Here is a 20,830-nt window from a genome sequence, read left to right as displayed (position 1 = left end):
AAACATAGGGGGGACAAATGAAAAGATAGGCGATACAAGGGCAGCATTCCAAACCTGTATCTGAAACTAACTACAGTGCTTAGAGTAATGTCTAAAGCAGCACTGTGTTCCCAAGAAAAGGATAAAGCATCTGAAAAGAGTACAACCACCCACTGCCTATTTCAATTATGAGGATCAATACCAGATAGGACTATTCTTACCAATGCAGCATTCCCACACAAGAGTTGGCAGGAGAGGCCATGGAAGCCAGTCCAAAGTCAGCAAGTTTCACCTGGCCTCGTTCTGTCAGAAGGATATTTCCTGCTTTGATGTCTCTGGATTTAAGGAACACAGAAAATTATTTGTCTTTCCTTCATAAGATTATACTGAAAATGATAAAAATCATATAAAAATTTATAAAATAGGGAAGGAAAAATCAGAATAATTAAGGCCTTGGATAATCTCTCAGTTGGGATAATGAGAATTAAGATCCAAATTAAGAATGAGATACACAGGATTCCTATACGTTTATAGTAACAATTTTCTAAAAGAGAAGATAAAATAGCAGTAGAAACAGAAGAAAAAATTAGGTAATCAACAAACAGCACATAGTCTATATTTGAGTGCCTGTTTATTGGTACAAACAATGGTTTTAAAAATTTGGCTGAACATTCTTACATAACTGTAAGATTTCTGAGTATACCCTTAACATTAAAATGGAGAAAAAAGAACCTCATGCCCCAAATTTGTTTTTTTAATTACTCCTATCGTGCCAAACTTTAGCATAGTTCTCCTACCTAAATATGAAATGAAAACTGAAACACATGCATAAGGTAATATCAATGATCCCAAATTTACTTTTAAGCTCTTTTCTACGTCAGCAATGTACATGTGAACTAATTATAATGGGATTGTATGTCCAACGGGCACCATAACATTAAAAAAGAAATAAATTTCTAAGCACTTGTCAATTCATACTATATAGTATTAAAATGGATATAATATTAAGTCAATCTATTTTCTTCCATTTGTTTTTTAAAAAAATGGATAGGTTCTTTGAAGTTGAGAAGACCTTAGGTTCTACTTCCAATTCTTCCATTCTCTTATTTACTATGCATGTGTATTTCTCTTGGACCTTACTGTCATCTAAAAAAGTGAAAATCCATTAATTTGCAATGACTCTACTATATGTTTACTATGTATTGTCTGGTTCACATAGATAATTTAAAAAATGCAAGCTTCCTTCTAAAAACAGGCAAAACCAATACCAATGCTAAAAATGTAGTTTATGACAGTTTAATCTTTAAGTTACTATCCATTATTAAGGATTATCTCAAAAGCATAGAGTGTTAAGTAGCTTTTACTTGTCTATGTCATGGAATCAATGGGACAAATCTGGCATTATGAGTCACCAGGAGGACAAAAGATCTAGGTTAGTTCTAGTCTAATCTATCTTGCTCTGTAAGCTTTGGGAAGTTAGTCACAAAGTGGGGCATCAGTTTCCTCATCTGTAAAATGAAAAAAAGTAAGAAAACATAATCTCTATCATCTTTTACACTTCACAAATTAAATTATTCTATAATTAAATTTCTATCACAAATCTATATGTAAAGTGCACATACTTCAGAAAGCCCAGCAGCATGTGTAGAAAAAGATAAAAATTACACTCAACAGAGAGATCAAATTAGTATATTCTTTTTAAGACATGGATAACCTAAAAAAATATGAGTTTGTCAAACTCCAGAATACTTTTATTTAGCTAAAAAAAACAAAGCTTTCAGGATTAATAAATTCTAGGTCTGAGAAATTCAACAAGCCATTTGCTTATTAATATATGATAATTTTTAAGGTACTTACCTATGGATCATGGCATGAGAATGTAAGTAGGCTAAGCCCTGGAGAGCACCATGTGTAATTGCTGCTATTTCCATTCCTTGTAATGGCTTTTCGTGAACTTAAAATAAGAATTCATTTGAAAATAATTATTCTATAGAGCATTTCTATTTAAAAATATATACATATATCTAATATACAGGGAAATTTTTAAAAACTAACATTTAGCAAGAAGGAATTTTTTGCTTTCCAAGATAATAAGGCAATTGAACTTTACAACAAGTGTGCAGTTCTGCCTAGTTGTTATAGTTCACAGCCAATTTTCCTCTAAGTTAACAACATTTAACAATTATTTTGTGATTATAAAAACAATGAAAGAGAAGCTTTCCCTTTTTATATTCGTACATATCTTCATTCTGAACAGAAGGAACAAATCAAGTTTAATGATAAAGAATGCAGAAAAATGCCTGTTAAATCATAATGAAAGAAAACTCATCTGCTATGCTAAAACATAGCATTTAATGAGGGCAGTGCATACCATGCTGAGACTCTAGAAAAGACAAAGGTTTGTACTCTTCCTGGAAAGTTTAAACATTATTAAAAAAATCTCTTACTGAATGAATTCTCATTTTATTACATTAATACTTTTCTTTTCTTAATAAATAAAGGAAACTTACCTTCCATCAAATCTGAAACAGATTCTAAACAATATTCCATTACAAGCTACATGGGAAAAAAAAATTAGAAAAACATTAAAATGCACTATTAAAATAAAAAAATTCCAAATGAGATAAAATAAATTCACCAAGGAGATCAAGAAGATAGTTTGAAGTAAAACAAACTCTAGACATCATTTACCTTTAAATATAAATATGCATTTTGGAACTTGTTAAATGCATACATGGATTAAGCCAATGCTACATTAATCTTTTATAATGCTGACATATAACTGCTTGTAGAAGATGTTTCATATAATAATTACTAACTAAAGCTATAAAGGAATATACATATTCTATTAAAATTAACCTATAGTAGCAATACTGGTATTGTTAGGCAGAAAAGCATCCTCTGGTACTATATATACAAAGTTTAGGTTACAGTTTAAATCTTTCCTATAAAGCAAACACAGAGCACCTCTTATGTGCCAGGTATTTTATATATACTAATTTAATCCTCATAACCACCCTTGGAAGTAGGCCCTATCCTCCTTGTTTTACAGAGAAACTTGAAAGACAGACAGGCAGCCTACCCTCTCTGCAACTGTTTTTTCTTTAACCACAGCCTCAAATTTAGGAGTACCATCACCATCAAATTAAACCAAACATTACAAATCTAAATCTAAGTTCTATATACTAAAATGGTAATCAGCTGTAGCTTACTAAACATAAAAGATCATTCCTGTTTACAAAGAAAATTTAGCCTTTCTCCTAAAAGTCATAATTACTATGCCTATACTGTTGTAAGATTACTACCTTATCTTAGTTTTAACAATGGGGCAAAATTAACTTCCATTTTCTGCAATAAAATGTCTCAATTTTCTACCTTTACTCTTATTCAGCCAAAGAATCACAATCAGTTCAGATTTCATCAGGATTCACCACCAATATTCCACCCACGATCCTTGTGGTTAAATAGCTTACAATACATTTATGTCAAAAACATATGCTGATTTTCATCCTTGAGTGATAGGATTGTTCTCAACAAATGTTTGATAGAGCATTTGAAGAATGATACCGCTAACATACATCAGAACATTTTCCCATGCACGTAATGGTCAGCTGAATCTCTGTAGTCAACTGGCAAAAGTTCTATTATCTCTTACTGCCTAAGAGTTCCAGGAAAAGCTGTTTCTCCTTTCTCAGTATGAACTAACATTTCAAGGTGTTTGTGCATGGCTTTACACAACTATTTTGAGACATTATTGAATTAATTATAAACTAAACCTATTAAAATTACAGCAAGGGGAGAGCAGATACCTACCCATGCTGGGTGCTCATGTAAATAGCAGCCTTTGTATTCTATAATGTTGGGATGTTTTACTATCTGTAGAAACCTGAGTTCTTTAATAATACCCTGCCATTTCTGTGGGGAGAAAAAAAAAGAATAAAGGAAAGAATTAGGAACAGTTGCCTTTACTTAGAAAGATATATAAGTAAAAAAGTAATTATTAGATTAAAAAGTTAACAAGAACATACAACTTTGCTTTATTTGTAATATTTAAATGTCAAACTAATACATTTTAAAGAAATTACATTCATATAGTTTACAACTCAAATACATAAAATTCATTCCAGGTAGGACATATTTTTATTTTCATAAAATTTATTATCAATGAGTTTTATTAAATCTTTACAACCACACACCAAGCCTGTTGAAAACCATATACTATATTTAGTGGTTTTTCCTCAAAAGTTCAACCTCCCCCTCCTTTTTTGCAGCTTTATTGTTGTATAATTTACATACCTTAAAGTTCAGTCGTTGTGTTTTTGCCTTATATTGCCTACCAAATGCTAAGTTTTCTCTGCTGTTTAAACTCCAATCAAGTAGTTACCTAAATTCCTAAATGCACATGTTCTAAAATGCTAGTGAACACTTAGGTTATAACAGAAGGAAGTTCACAAAAAAAGCAAGCAGCACGAAAACATTTTCCTACAGTATTTTATGAAGAGCCTTCCCATTGACCCCTACTAGTAAATAACAGATAAACCTTCAGCAATAAAAGTTACTCTATGACAACTTCAGAAACTTAGGCCATATCCTAAATATAGTTACTTGTAAGAAGCAATCAGGGAACTCTGAAAATACAGGTACTTGGGTCCATACCCAGAGACTCTAGAGGCTTAGTAGATGTGAGATGGGAACCTGGAATCTGTTTTTTGTTCTTGTTTCAGTTTTTCCAAGCTTTACTACTGACTTGTATTATATTTCAAAAGGTAGAGGAACTAGAATACAGAACTTTAAGAAATGTTTTGTACTAGAATTTAAGATCCTATATCTCCTATGTTATTTCATAAGCCCTCAGCAAAACAGAGCAAGATATTCACAGTGTAAAATGTGTAAGCTGTAAGACACTAAGTTCAGAAAGTATTTTATGGGCTTTACATTTTAAATTTGAATGCTCTAGGAGGCAAACTCTCAAAACGAAACAAAGCTAAAAACTATTCTTCAATGTAAAAAAACTTGCAGGAAGGATACAATATTAGATGAGAGAAGATGATGCCCTAGGTGAAACTTTTTGTTCTAGGCATGACTAATTAAACAGAGTCCAACACCGGTCTGCTATGAAAGCTGGTTTTAAAGTTATACTATAGAATGGCAAAGAAAATGAGTAAACTTGTAAAAAATGGAGTTTTTTTAGGGGTTTTAGAAATTATTGAGACATTATTGAATTAATTATAAACTAAACCTACTAAAATTAGTGAACAGTGATCAATCACAACAGTGTTATCATACCCATAAGTATGATTATCACAAAAAACAAGATTTACCATAAAATAGAGATTCCAGAAATGTAGAAAACCAAAACCTTTAAAAACTAAAGACTGATCCAGCAATTCTACCTCTGGGCATATACCCTAAAGTATTAAAAGCAGGGACCTCAAAGAAATATTTGAATACCTATGTTCATAGCAGCATTATTCACAATAACCAAGGGGTAGAAGCAACTAAGTGTCCATTTACAGATGATGGATGGACAAAATGTGTTTTTACACACACACACACAGGAATATTATTATTCAGCTTTAAAAACAAAGGTAATTCTGACACACACTACAACATGGATGAACTTTGAGGACACTATATTAAGTGAAACAAGCCAGTCACAAAAGGACAAATAGTGCATAATTTCAAATACATGAGATACCTAAAGTAGTCAAATTCAAAGAGACAGAAAGTAGAAAGGTGATTCGCAGGGGCTTTAGGGAGGAGGGAATGAGGAGTTAATGTTTGATGGGTATAGAATATCACTTTGCAAAATCAAGAGAGTTCTGAGATGAATGGTGGTGATGGTTGCACAGCAATGTATATGTCCTTAATGCCACTGAACTTACACTTAAAGTGGTTAAGATGGTAAATTTGTTTTGTGTACTTTAATTACCACAATTAAAAATAATTAAATGTTTTAAAGAATTAAGACACAGATAACAGACTTCGAACGTAGACATTTTATAAACTTATGCAATTGAGTAAGAACTAATCAGAATATCAATGAACTAAAGTACATGCAATACAGAATCAATAATTTTATTTTTCAGATTATTACCCACTGCCTTATTTTTCAGACTAGATATATGCTGCCTGATGATTATTTCAAACAGCCATTGAATAATTTCTCAACGATTAAAAATTTATATCCAGTATACTTACTGTCAAATGTACCTTATTTTAGTTTACTTTCTCAGACATGATAATCCTTCTATTATACAATAACCTGCTAAACAACAATTAAAAAAATTAAACTTGTGTCAGCAGCACATATCTAAAAAAATTAAAAGGGACACAGTTGGGAGGTTTCTGGGATGTCAGGAACGTTGTTTATGGCTCTAGGTACAAGTTACATGGGCACATTGAGTCTGTGGAAGAAAATTCACTGAGATATACCTTAATATTTGTATATTTTACATTTTTTGAAAAAATTCCCACCTATCCGCTATTAAAAATGGTATGACTTTCTTTAACATGCCAATACAAACATTTCACCTACCTCCACAGACCGATTTCCACTATAAGATAGTTTCTTGATAGCCACCACTTCACAGGTGTGCACATCTCGTGCCTAAAAAAGATAGAAGACCTTTGTAAAAATTAACAGATTAAATCTGGGCACTCATTTCCCTGACAATAAAAACATGTATAAACTACCATTTCCAAAAAGATATCAAAACTGCTTTTAAAGAACATTAAAAAATAAGTAAATAGGTAGCAAAAACTATATCAAATTATCAAGGAGCTGGTACTTTAGAAATAAAAATAATGCATGTTTTTCTTTGAATGAGCTAGTTGAGAGGAAAAATATAGAAATTTTAATAGAACTATAAACAAACAAAATGACTAGTACATACAAGTCTATGCTAGGCCTGTAAACTTCAAAATGTCAATGAAATGGACAATTCTCTAGGAAAAAACTACTAAAATTGATCTAGGGAAGAAAATTTGAGTAAAACGGTAGCAGATTGAAAAGAATACCAATCGTCTTTAAAATAGTTCTGAATGGAAAAGTTTCACCAGGGAACTTCCCAGGAGAAAACATGAGAAAAAGGAAAACTATCCCATTAATTGTACAGAGGCAGTCTAACCCAACAACCAAACCCTCACAAGCAGCACAAAATAGAAAGTTAGGTACCAATTTGACTTATAAATATAAACAAGGGAACTCTAAATAAAATTTTAAAACAAAATGTTATAGGACATTAAAAGAATATTTCATTTGAATAAAATATATTACCACAGAAATGCAAAATTATGATACAGGAAAACATTTCATAATTTGCCATATTTTTTTACAAATCAAAGGGGAAAATATACTTATATATATATAAATGCTCAATAAATGCTGAAAATGCAGAAAGGGCACAACTCTGAATATATTCAATGCAGGGAAGACCAAACTCTTAGAAAACCCACATGGGAAAGGTAAATCCTCAACACAATAAATCATGTTATTGTAAACAACTATTAACTAGAATCAAGACAAGACAGCTAAAATGCTATCACAATTATTATTTACCACTGTTGTGGAAATTTTTATAAAAAAATAAAGCACACAAGGGGCGGAAGATGGCGGCATGAGTAGAGCAGTGGAAATCTCCTCCCAAAACCACATATATCTATGAAAATATAACAAAGACAACCCATCCTAGAATAAAGATCAGAGGACACAGGACAATATCCAGACAACATCCACACCTGAGAGAACCCAGCACCTCGCGAAGGGGGTAAGATACAAGCCGCAGCCCGGAGGGAGCCGAGCGCCCCTCCCCCCAGCTCCCGGCAGGAGAAGAGCAGGCAGAGCGGGAGGGAGACGGAGCACAGGACTGCCGAACACCCAGCCCGAGCCATCCGGGCCAGAGCGCAGGGCCCTGGATACTAGGAAAACAGGGCAGCAAGAACAGTGAGCGGGCACCGGTGGCCTGGCGCCGGAGGACACCAGAAAAGCGAACGCCCATTTTTTTTTTTTTGCTCTTTTCTTTTGGCGAGTGCTTTTTGGAAGTCTTAAAGGGATAGAGACCCCAATACTAGGGAAACAGGGCAGCAAGACCGGTGAGCAGATGCCTGAGGCTGGCGCCAGAGAATAAAGAAAAATGAGTGGCTACCTTTTTTGTTTAATTAAAAAAAATTTTTTTTAATTTAAATTTTTATTATTTTTATTTTTTTAATTATTTTTTTAGTGGTCGTTGTTTTGTTTTGGCGGGTGCTTTTTGGAAGTCTTAAAGGGGCAGGGTGGGACACTTAATCCAGAGGTAGGGAAACCGGGGATCTCTGGGCACCCTAACCCCTGGGCTACAGGGTGCAGGGAGGACCCTTACGGAGATAAATAGCCTCCAGGCTGCTCCCCCTCCAATGCCACTCCACCACTTTGGAGCAGGGGCCCGAACCAGGCCACACCCACAGCAACAGTGGAGATAAACTCCAAAGCAGCAGGGCAGGAAGCAGAAACCCTGTCTGCGCGCAGCTGCCAGCACAAGCCACTCGAGGTCGCTGTTCTCCCAGGAGAGGAGGGCCACAAACCAACAAAAAGGGAAGTTCTTCCAGCCGTCACTTGTCCCAGCTCTGCAAACTATTCCTATCACCATGAAAAGGCAAAGCTACAGGCAGACAAAGACCACAGAGACAACACCAGAGAAGGAGACAGACCTAAACAGTCTTCTTGACAAAGAATTCAAAATAAGAATCATAAACATGCTGACAGAGATGCAGAGAAATACGCAAGAGCAATGGGATGAAGTCCGGAGGGAGATCACAGATGCCAGAAAGGAGATCGCAGAAATGAAACAAACTCTGGAAGGGTTTATAAGCAGAATGGATAGGATGCAAGAGGCCATTGATGGAACTGAAACCAGAGAACAGGAATGCATAGAAGCTGACAGAGAGAGAGATAAAAGGATCTCCAGGAATTAAACAATGTTAAGAGAACTGTGTGACCAATCCAAAAGGAACAATATCCGTATTATAGGGGTCCCAGAAGAAGAAGAGAGAGGAAAAGAGATGGAAAGTATCTTAGAAGAAATAATTGCTGAAAACTTCCCCAAACTGGGAGAGGAAATAATCGAACAGACCACAGAAATACACAGAACCCCCAACAGAAAGGATCCAAGGAGGACAACACCAAGACACATAATAATTAAAATGGCAAAGATCAAGGACAAAGAAAGAGTTTTAAAGGCAGCTAGAGAGAAAAAGGTCACCTATAAAGGAAAACCCATCAGGCTAACATCAGACTTCTCGACAGAAACCCTACAGGCCAGAAGAGAATGGCATGATATATTTAATACAATGAAACAGAAGGGCCTTGAACCAAGAATACTGTATCCAGCACGACAGTCATTCAAATATGATGGTGGGATTAAACAATTCCCAGACAAACAAAAGCTGAGGGAATTTGCTTCCCACAAAACACATCTACAGAACATCTTACAGGGACTGCTCTAGATGCGAGCACTCCTAGAAAGAGCACAGCACAAAACAACCAACATATGAAGAATCGAGGAGGAGGAATAAGAAGGCAGAGAAGAAAAGAATCTCCAGACAGTGTATATAACAGCTCAATAAGCGAGCTAAGTTAGGCAGTAAGATACTAAAGAGGCTAAACTCGAACCTTTGGTAACCACGAATTTAAAGCCTGCAATGGCAATAAGTACATATCTTTCAATAGTCACCCTAAATGTTAATGGGCTGAATGCACCAATCAAAAGACATAGAGTAATAGAATGGATAAAAAAGCAAGACCCATCTATATGCTGCTAACAAGAAACTCACCTCAAACCCAAAGACATGTACAGACTAAAAGTCAAGGGATGGAAAAACATATTTCAAGCAAACAACAGCGAGAAGAAAGCAGGGGTTGCAGTACTAATATCAGACAAAATAGACTTCAAAACAAAGAAAGTAACAAGAGATAAAGAAGGACACTACATAATGATAAAGGGCTCAGTCCAACAAGAGGATATAACCATTTTAAATATATATGCACCCAACACAGGAGCACCAGCATATGTGAAACAAATACTAACAGAACTAAAGGGGGAAATAGACTGCAATGCATTCATTCTAGGAGACTTCAACACACCACTCACCTGAAAGGATAGATCCACTGGGCAGAAAGTAAGTAAGGACACGGAAGCACTGAACAACACAGTAGAGCAGATGGACCTAATAGACATCAATAGAAATCGACATCCAAAAGCAACAGTATATACATTCTTCTCAAGTGCACATGGAACATTCTCCAGAATAGACCACATACTAGGCCACAAAAAGAGCCTCAGAAAATTCCAAAAGATTGAAATCCTACCAACCAACTTTTCAGACCACAAAGGCATAAAACTACAAATAAACAGTACAAAGAAAGCAAAGAGGCTCACAAACACATGGAGGCTTAACAACACGCTCCTAAATAATCAATGGATCAATGACCAAATCAAAATGGAGATCCAGCAATATATAGAAACAAATGACAACAACAACACTAAGCCCCAACTTCTGTGGGACACAGCAAAAGCAGTCTTAAGAGGAAAGTATATAGCAATCCAAGCATATTTAAAAAAGGAAGAACAATCCCAAATGAATAGTCTAATGTCACACTTATCGAAGTTGTAAAAAGAAGAACAAATGAGGCCTCAGGTCAGCAGAAGGAGGGACATAATAAAGATCAGAGAAGAAATAAATAAAATTGAGAATAAAACAATAGCAAAAATCAATGAAACCAAGAGCTGGTCCTTCGAGAAAATTAACAAAATAGATAAGCCTCTAGCCAGACTTATTAAGAAGAAAAGAGAGTCAACACAAATCAACAGTATCAGAAACGAGAAAGGAAAAATCACGACGGACCCCACAGAAATACAAAGAATTATTAGAGAATACTATGAAAACCTATATGCTAACAAGCTGGGAAACCTAGGAGAAATGGACAACTTCCTAGAAAAATACAACCTTCCAAGACTGACCCAGAAAGAAACAGAAAATCTAAACAGACCAATTACTAGCAACGAAATTGAAACAGTAATCAAAAAACTACCAAAGAAAAAAACCCCCGAGCCAGATGCATTTACCTTGGAATTTTATCAGACATACAGGGAAGACATAATACCCATTATCCTTAGAGTTTTCCAAAAAATAGAGGAGAAGGGGATACTCCCAAATTCATTCTATGAAGCTAACATCACCTTAATACCAAAACCAGGCAAAGACCCCATCAAAAAAGAAAACTACAGACCAATATCCCTGATGAACGTAGATGCAAAAATACTCAACAAAGTATTAGCAAACCGAATTCAAAAATACATCAAAAGGATCATACACCATGACCAAGTGGGATTCATCCCAGGGATGCAAGGATGGTACAACATTCGAAAGTCCATCAACATCATCCACCACATCAACAAAAAGAAAGACAAAAACCACATGATCACCTCCATAGATGCTGAAAAAGCATTTGACAAAATTCAACATCCATTCATGATAAAAACTCTCAGTAAAATGGGAATAGAGGGCAAGTACCTCAACATAATAAAGGCCATCTATGATAAACCCACAGCCAACATTATATTGAACAGCGAGAAGCTGAAAGCATTTCCTCTGAGATCGGGAACTAGACAGGGATGCCCACTCTCTCCACTGTTATTTAACATAGTACTGGAGGTCCTAGCCACGGCAATCAGACAAAACAAAGAAATACAAGGAATCCAGACTGGTAAAGAAGAAGCTAAACTGTCACTATTGGCAGATGACATGATACTGTACATAAAAAACCCTAAAGACTGCACCCCAAAACTACTAGAACTGATATCGGAATACAGCAAAGTTGCAGGATACAAAATCAACACACAGAAATCTGTGGCTTTCCTATACACAAACAATGAACGAACAGAGAAATCAGGAAAACAACTCCATTCACAATTGCATCAAAAAAAATAAAATACCTAGGAATAAACCTAACCAAGGAAGTGAAAGACTTATACTCTGAAAACTACAAGTCACTCTTAAGAGAAATTAAAGGGGACACTAACAGATGGAAACCCATCCCATGCTCATGGCTAGGAAGAATTAATATCGTCAAAATGGCCATCCTGCCCAAAGCAATATACAGATTTGATGCAATCCCTATGAAACTACCAGCAACATTCTTCAATGAAGTGGAACAAATAATTCAAAAATTCATATGGAAACACCAAAGACCCCGAATAGCCAAAGCAATCCTGAGAAAGAAGAATAAAGTAGAGGGGATCTCACTCCCCAACTTCAAGCTCTACTATAAAGCCATAGTGATCAAGACAATTTGGTACTGGCACAAAAGCAGAGCCACAGACCAGTGGAACAGACTAGAGAATCCAGACATTAACCCAGACATATATGGTCAATTAATATTTGATAAAGGAGCCATGGACATACAATGGAGAAATGACAGTCTCTTCAACAGATGGTGCTGGCAAAACTGGACAGCTACATGTAGGAGAATGAAACTGGACCATTGTCTAACCCCATATACAAAAGTAAACTCAAAATGGATCAAAGACCTGAATGTAAGCCATGAAACCATTAAACTCTTGGAAGAAAACATAGGCAAAAACCTCTTAGACATAAACATGAGTGACCTCTTCTAGAACGTATCTCCCCGGGCAAGGAAAACAACAGCAAAAATGAGTAAGTGGGACTATATTAAGCTGAAAAGCTTCTGTACAGCAAAAGACACCATCAATAGAACAAGAAGGATCCTTACAGTATGGGAGAATATATTTGAAAATGACACATCCGATAAAGGCTTGACGTCCAGAATATATAAGGAGCTCACACGCCTCAACAAACAAAAAACAAATAACCCAATTAAAAAATGGGCAGAGGAACTGAACAGACAGTTCTCCAAAAAAGAAATACAGATGGCCAACAGACACATGAAAAGATGCTCCACATCGCTAATTATCGGAGAAATGCAAATTAAAACTACAATGAGGTATCACCTCACACCAGTAAGGATGGCTGCCATCCAAAAGACAAACAACAACAAATGTTGGCGAGGCTGTGGAGAAAGGGAACCCTCCTACACTGTTGGTGGGAATGTAAGTTAGTTCAACCATTGTGGAAAGCAGTGTGGAGGTACATCAAAATGCTCAAAACAGACTTACCATTTGACCCAGGAATTCCACTCCTAGGAATTTACCCTAAGAATGCAGCAATCAAGTTTGAGAAAGACAGATGCACCCCTATGTTTATTGCAGCACTATTTACAATAGCCAAGAATTGGAAGCAACCTAAATGTCCATCCATAGACGAATGGATAAAGAAGATGTGGTACATATACACAATGGAATACTACTCAGCCATAAGAAAAGGGCAAATCCAACCATTTGCAGCAACATGGATGGAGCTGGAGGGTATTATGCTCAGTGAAACAAGCCAAGCAGAGAAAGAAAAATACCAAATGATTTCACTTATCTGTGGAATATAAGAACAAAGGAAAAACTGAAGGAACAAAACAGCAGCAGAATCACAGAATTCAAGAATGGACTAACAGGTACCAAAGGGAAAGGGACTGGGGAGGATGGGTGGGTAGGGAGGGATAAGGGGGGGGGGAAAGTAGGGTGGTATTAAGATTAGCATGCATGGGGGGTAGGAGAAAAGGGAGGGCTGTACAACACAGAGAAGGCAAGTAGTGATTCTACAACATTTTGCTATGCTGATGGACAGTGACTGTAAAGGGGCTTATAGGGGGTACCTGGTATAGGGGAGAGCCTAGTAAACATAATATTCATCATGTAAGTTTAGATTAGTGATACCAAAAAAAAAAAAGAAAAGGGCAGTTCCTGTGTGGTAACCTCCAATGAGCTCTACACAAGAGTATAAAGGGCATATAAAAGTGTAGACAAAGGGTCTGTTTGTGTTTATACAGAGGATCAAAGCCTAATTGGGCTACCCCAAAAATGAACTAAGATACGATATGAAAAAGAACTTCAGAGGGGCGGAAGATGGCGGCGTGAGTAGAGCAGCGGAAATCTCCTCCCAAAACAACATATATCTATGAAAATATAACAAAGACAACCCTTCCTAGAATAAAGACCAGAGGACACAGGACAATATCCAGACCACATCCGCACCTGAGAGAACCCAGCGCCTCGCGAAGGGGGTAAGATACAAGCCCTGGCCCCGCGGGAGCCGAGTGCCCCTCCCCCCAGCTCCCGGCGGGAGAAGAGCAGGCAGAGCGGGAGGGAGACGGAGCCCAGGACAGCCGAGCACCCAGCCCCAGCCATCCGGGCCAGAGTGCAGGGTGCTCGATACTAGGAAAACAGGGCAGCAAGAACAGTGAGCAGGCACTGGAGGCTGGGCGACAAAGGACATAAGGAAAGCGCGCGACCATTTTTTTTTTGCTTTTTTGCTGTTTTGTTTTGGCGAGCGCTTTTTGGAAGTCTTAAAGGGATAGGGACCCCAATACTAGGGAAACAAGGCAGAAAGACCGGTGAGCAGAGGCCTGAGGCTGGCACCGGAGAATAAAGAAAAACGAACGACCACCTTTTTTTTTTTTTAATTAAAAACTTTTTTTTTTTTTAATTAAAAAAATTTTTTTTCTTTTTTTTTTTGGTGGGTGTTGTTTTCTTTTGGCGGGTGCTTTTTGGAAGTCTTAAAGGGGCAGGGCGGGTCACTTAATCCAGAGGTAGGGAATCCGGGATATCTGGGCACCCTAACCCCTGGGCTGCAGGGAGCAGGGAGGCCCCTTACAGAGATAAACAGCCTCCCAGCCGCTCCTGCTCCAACACGACTCCACCATTTTGGAGTAGCTGCCCGAGCTAGGCCACGCCCACAGCAACAGCGGAGATTAACTCCATAGCAACCGGGCAGGAAGCAGAAACCCTGTCTGCGCGCAGCTGCACAGCACAAGCCACTAGAGGTCGTTGTTCTCCCAGGAGAGGAGGGCCAGAAACAAACAAGAAAGGAAGTCTTTCTAGCCATCACTCGTCCTAGTTCTGCAGACTATTCCTATCACCATGAAAAGGCAAAGCTACAGGCAGACAAAGATCACAGAGACAACACCAGAGAAGGAGACAGACCTAAACAGTCTCCCTGAAAAAGAATTCAAAATAAGAATCATAAACATGCTGACAGAGATGCAGAGAAATACGCAAGAGAAATGGGATGGAGTCCGGAAGGAGATCACAGATGCCAGAAAGGAGATCACAGAAATGAAACAAACTCTGGAAGGGTTTATAAGCAGAATGGATAGAATGCAAGAGGCCATTGATGGAATTGAAATCAGAGAACAGGAACGCATAGAAGCTGACATAGAGAGAGACAAAAGGATCTCCAGGAATGAAACAATATTAAGAGAAATGTGTGACCAATCCAAAAGGAACAATATCCGTATTATAGGGGTCCCAGAAGAAGAAGAGAGAGGAAAAGGGATGGAAAGTATCTTAGAAGAAATAATTGCTGAAAACTTCCCCACACTGGGGGAGGAAGTAATCAAACAGACCACGGAAATACACAGAACCCCCAACAGAAAGGATCCAAGAAGGGCAACACCAAGACACATAATAATTAAAATGGCAAAGATCAAGGACAAGGAAAGAGTGTTAAAGGCAGCTAGAGAGAAAAAGGTCACCTATAAAGGGAAACCCATCAGGCTAACGTCAGATTTCTCAACAGAAACCCTACAGGCCAGAAGAGAATGGCATGATATATTTAATACAATGAAACAGAAGGGCCTTGAACCAAGGATACTGTATCCAGCACGACTATCATTCAAATATGACGGTGGGATTAAACAATTCCCAGACAAACAAAAGCTGAGGGAATTTGCTTTCCACAAACCACCTCTAGAGAACATCTTACAGGGACTGCTCTAGATGGGAGCACTCCTAGAAAGAGCACAGCACAAAACACCCAACATATGAAGAATCGAGGAGGAGGAACAAGAAGGGAGAGAAGAAAAGAATCTCCAAACAGTGTATATAAAAGCTCAATAAGGGAGCTAAGTTAGGCAGTAAGATACTAAAGAGGCTAACCTTGAACCTTTGGTAACCAGGAATTTAAAGCCTGCAATGGCAATAAGTACATATCTTTCAATAGTCACCCTAAATGTTAATGGGTTGAATGCACCAATCAAAAGACACAGAGTAACAGAATGGATAAAAAAGCAAGACCCATCTATATGCTGCTAACAAGAAACTCACCTCAAACCCAAAGACATGTACAGACTAAAAGTCAAGGGATGGAAAAACATATTTCAAGCAAACAACAGGGAGAAGAAAGCAGGGGTTGCAGTACTAATATCAGACAAAATAGACTTCAAAACAAAGAAAGTAACAAGAGATAAAGAAGGACACTACATAATGATAAAGGGCTCAGTCCAACAAGAGGATATAACCATTCTAAATATATATGCACCCAACACAGGAGCACCAGCATATGTGAAACAAATACTAACAGAACTAAAGGGGGATATAGACTGCAATGCATTCATTCTAGGAGACTTCAACACACCACTCACCCCAAAGGATAGATCCACTGGGCAGAAAATAAGTAAGGACACGGAAGCACTGAACAACACAGTAGAGCAGATGGACGTAATAGACATCTATAGAACTCTACATCCAAAAGCAGCGGGATATACATTCTTCTCAAGTGCACATGGAACATTCTCCAGAATAGACCACATACTAGGCCACAAAAAGAGCCTCAGAAAATTCCAAAAGATTGAAATCCTACCAACCAACTTTTCAGACCACAAAGGCATAAAACTAGAAATAAACTGTGCAAAGAAAGCAAAGAGGCTCACAAACACATGGAGGCTTAACAACACGCTCCTAAATAATCAATGGATGAATGACCAAAACAAAATGGAGATCCAGCAATATATGGAAACAAATGACAACAACAACACTAAGCCCCAACTTCTGTGGGACACAGCAAAAGCAGTCTTAAGAGGAAAGTATATAGCAATCCAAGCATATTTAAAAAAGGAAGAGCAATCCCAAATGAATGGTCTAATGTCACAATTATCGAAATTGGAAAAAGAAGAACAGATGAGGCCTCAGGTCAGCAGAAGGAGGGACATAATAAAGATCAGAGAAGAAATAAATAAAATTGAGAAGAATAAAACAATAGCAAAAATCAATGAAACCAAGAGCTGGTTCTTCGAGAAAATAAAAAAAATGGATAAGCCTCTAGCCAGACTTATTAAGAAGAAAAGAGAGTCAACACAAATCAACAGTATCAGAAATGAGAAAGGAAAAATCACGACGGACCCCACGGAAATGCAAAGAATTATTGGAGAATACTATGAAAACCTATATGCTAACAAGCTGGGAAACCTAGGAGAAATGGACAACTTCCTAGAAAAATATAACCTTCCAAGATTGACCCAGGAAGAAACAGAAAATCTAAAAACAGACCAATTACCAGCAACGAAATTGAAGCGGTAATCAAAAAACTACCAAAGAACAAAACCCCCGGGCCAGATGGATTTACCTCGGAATTTTATCAGACATACAGGGAAGACATAATACCCATTCTCCTTAAAGTTTTCCAAAAAATAGAGGAGGAGAGGATACTCCCAAACTCATTCTATGAAGCTAACATCACCCTAATACCAAAACCAGGCAAAGACCCCACCAAAAAAGAAAACTACAGACCAATATCCCTGATGAACGTAGATGCAAAAATACTCAACAAAGTATTAGCAAACCGAATTCAAAAATACATCAAAAGGATCATACACCATGACCAAGTGGGATTCATCCCAGGGATGCAAGGATGGTACAACATTCGAAAGTCCATCAACATCGTCCACCACATCAACAAAAAGAAAGACAAAAACCACATGATCATCTCCATAGATGCTGAAAAAGCATTTGACAAAGTTCAACATCCATTCATGTTAAAAACTCTCAGCAAAATGGGAATAGAGGGCAAGTACCTCAACATAATAAAGGCCATCTATGATAAACCCACAGCCAACATTATATTGAACAGCAAGAAGCTGAAAGCATTTCCGCTGAGATCGGGAACTAGACAGGGATGCCCACTCTCTCCACTGTTATTTAACATAGTACTGGAGGTCCTAGCCACGGCAATCAGACAAAATAAAGAAATAAAAGGAATCCAGATTGGTAAAGAAGAAGTTAAACTGTCACTATTTACAGATGACATGATACTGTACATAAAAAACCCTAAAGACTCCACTCCAAAACTATTAGAACTGATATCGGAATACAGCAAAGTTGCAGGATACAAAATCAACACACAGAAATCTGTGGCTTTCCTATATACTAACAATGAACCAACAGAAAGAGAAATCAGGAAAACAACTCCATTCACAATTGCATCCAAAAAAATAAAATACCTAGGAATAAACCTAACCAAAGAAGTGAAAGACTTATACTCTGAAAACTACAAGTCACTCTTAAGAGAAATTAAAGGGGAGACTAACAGATGGAAACTCATCCCATGCTCGTGGCTAGGAAGAATTAATATCGTTAAAATGGCCATCCTGCCCAAAGCAATATACAGATTTGATGCAATCCCTATGAAACTACCAGCAACATTCTTCAATGAAGTGGAACAAATAAATAAAAAATTCATATGGAAACACCAAAGACCCCGAATAGCAAAGCAATCCTGAGAAAGAAGAATAAAGTAGGGGGGATCTCACTCCCCAACTTCAAGCTCTACTATAAAGCCATAGTAATCAAGACAATTAGGTACTGGCACAAGAGCAGAGCCACAGACCAATGGAACAGACTAGAGAATCCAGACATTAACCCAGACATATATGGTCAATTAATATTTGACAAAGGAGCCATGGACGTACAACGGCAAAATGACAGTCTCTTCAACCGATGGTGCTGGCAAAACTGGACAGCTACATGTAGGAGAATGAAACTGGACCATTGTCTAACCCCATATACAAAAGTAAACTCAAAATGGATCAAAGACCTGAATGTAAGCCATGAAACCATTAAACTCTTGGAAGAAAACATAGGCAAAAACCTCTTAGACATAAACATGAGTGACCTCTTCTAGAACGTATCTCCCCGGGCAAGGAAAACAACAGCAAAAATGAGTAAGTGGGACTATATTAAGCTGAAAAGCTTCTGTACAGCAAAAGACACCATCAATAGAACAAGAAGGATCCTTACAGTATGGGAGAATATATTTGAAAATGACACATCCGATAAAGGCTTGACGTCCAGAATATATAAGGAGCTCACACGCCTCAACAAACAAAAAACAAATAACCCAATTAAAAAATGGGCAGAGGAACTGAACAGACAGTTCTCCAAAAAAGAAATACAGATGGCCAACAGACACATGAAAAGATGCTCCACATCGCTAATTATCGGAGAAATGCAAATTAAAACTACAATGAGGTATCACCTCACACCAGTAAGGATGGCTGCCATCCAAAAGACAAACAACAACAAATGTTGGCGAGGCTGTGGAGAAAGGGAACCCTCCTACACTGTTGGTGGGAATGTAAGTTAGTTCAACCATTGTGGAAAGCAGTGTGGAGGTACATCAAAATGCTCAAAACAGACTTACCATTTGACCCAGGAATTCCACTCCTAGGAATTTACCCTAAGAATGCAGCAATCAAGTTTGAGAAAGACAGATGCACCCCTATGTTTATTGCAGCACTATTTACAATAGCCAAGAATTGGAAGCAACCTAAATGTCCATCCATAGATGAATGGATAAAGAAGATGTGGTACATATACACAATGGAATACTACTCAGCCATAAGAAAAGGGCAAATCCAATCATTTGCAGCAACATGGATGGAGCTGGAGGGTATTATGCTCAGTGAAACAAGCCAAGTGGAGAAAGAGAAATACCAAATGATTTCACTTATCTGTGGAATATAAGAACAAAGGAAAAACTGAAGGAACAAAACAGCAGCAGAATCATAGAACTCAAGAATGGACTAACAGGTACCAAAGGGAAAGGGACTGGGGAGGATGGGTGGGTAGGGAGGGATAAGGGGGGGAGAAGTAGGGGGGTATTAAGATTAACATGCATGGGGGGGTAGGAGAAAAGGGAGGGCTGTACAACACAGAGAAGGCAAGTAGTGATTCTACAACATTTTGCTATGCTGATGGACAGTGACTGTAAAGGGGTTTATAGGGGAGACCTGGTATAGGGGAGAGCCTAGTAAACATAATATTCGTCATGTAAGTGTAGATTAGTGATACCAAAAACAAAGCAAAAAAAAAAAGGGCAGTTCCTGTGTGGTAACCTCCAACGAGTTCTACACAAGGGTATAAAGGGCATATAAAAGTGTAGGCAAATTGTCTGTTTGTGTTTATACCGAGGATCAAAGCCTAATTGGGCTACCCCGAAAATGAACTAAGATACGATATGAAAAAGAACTTCCAACATCAGCAGTCTCGGGAAGACTCATGCCAGAAGATGATCATCAAAGAACCCCAACAAAGATCCACGCACTGCTACAGCTGTAGATGCACTCATCCCACCAGTTCCTGGACTTGCCATGGGAATGAGGAAGGAGATATCTAAGCTGGCCTGTGCATACAGTAAAACAACAAATTTGACTGGATCTATACTGTTGGAACTCAACCAAGAATTTGGAGAAGTGCAAATTGTAGCGCTCCAAAGTCTTACAACTACAGACTATTTACTGTTAAAAGAACATATGGCATGTGAACAGTCCCCAGGAATGGGTTGTTTTAATTTGTCTGATTTCTCTCAGACTGTTCAAGTTCAGTTGGACAATATCCACCATATCATAGATAAGTTTTCACAAATGCCTAAGGTGCCTAACTGGTTTTCTTGGTTTCACTGGAGATGGCTG

The 20,830-nt window shown here is 37.7% G+C and overlaps 1 protein-coding gene across 1 annotated transcript in view; it reads right to left on the bottom strand.

Moving 5' to 3' along the window:
* The window catches only part of LOC118913849 (serine/threonine-protein kinase TAO1-like), a 93,014-nt gene that overhangs the window by 52,222 nt on the left and 19,962 nt on the right, over positions 1-20,830 (bottom strand). Inside the window, 5 exon segments of the mRNA XM_057499479.1 lie at positions 201-314; positions 1,837-1,933; positions 2,490-2,535; positions 3,793-3,894; positions 6,518-6,589. Coding sequence (XP_057355462.1) covers positions 201-314; positions 1,837-1,933; positions 2,490-2,535; positions 3,793-3,894; positions 6,518-6,589 — 431 coding nt within the window.

Source organism: Manis pentadactyla, chromosome 4 (genome assembly GCF_030020395.1).
Source record: "Manis pentadactyla isolate mManPen7 chromosome 4, mManPen7.hap1, whole genome shotgun sequence".
In the NCBI taxonomy this organism is placed as follows: Eukaryota; Metazoa; Chordata; class Mammalia; order Pholidota; family Manidae; genus Manis; species Manis pentadactyla.
This window is presented reverse-complemented; position numbering and strand designations above follow the sequence as displayed.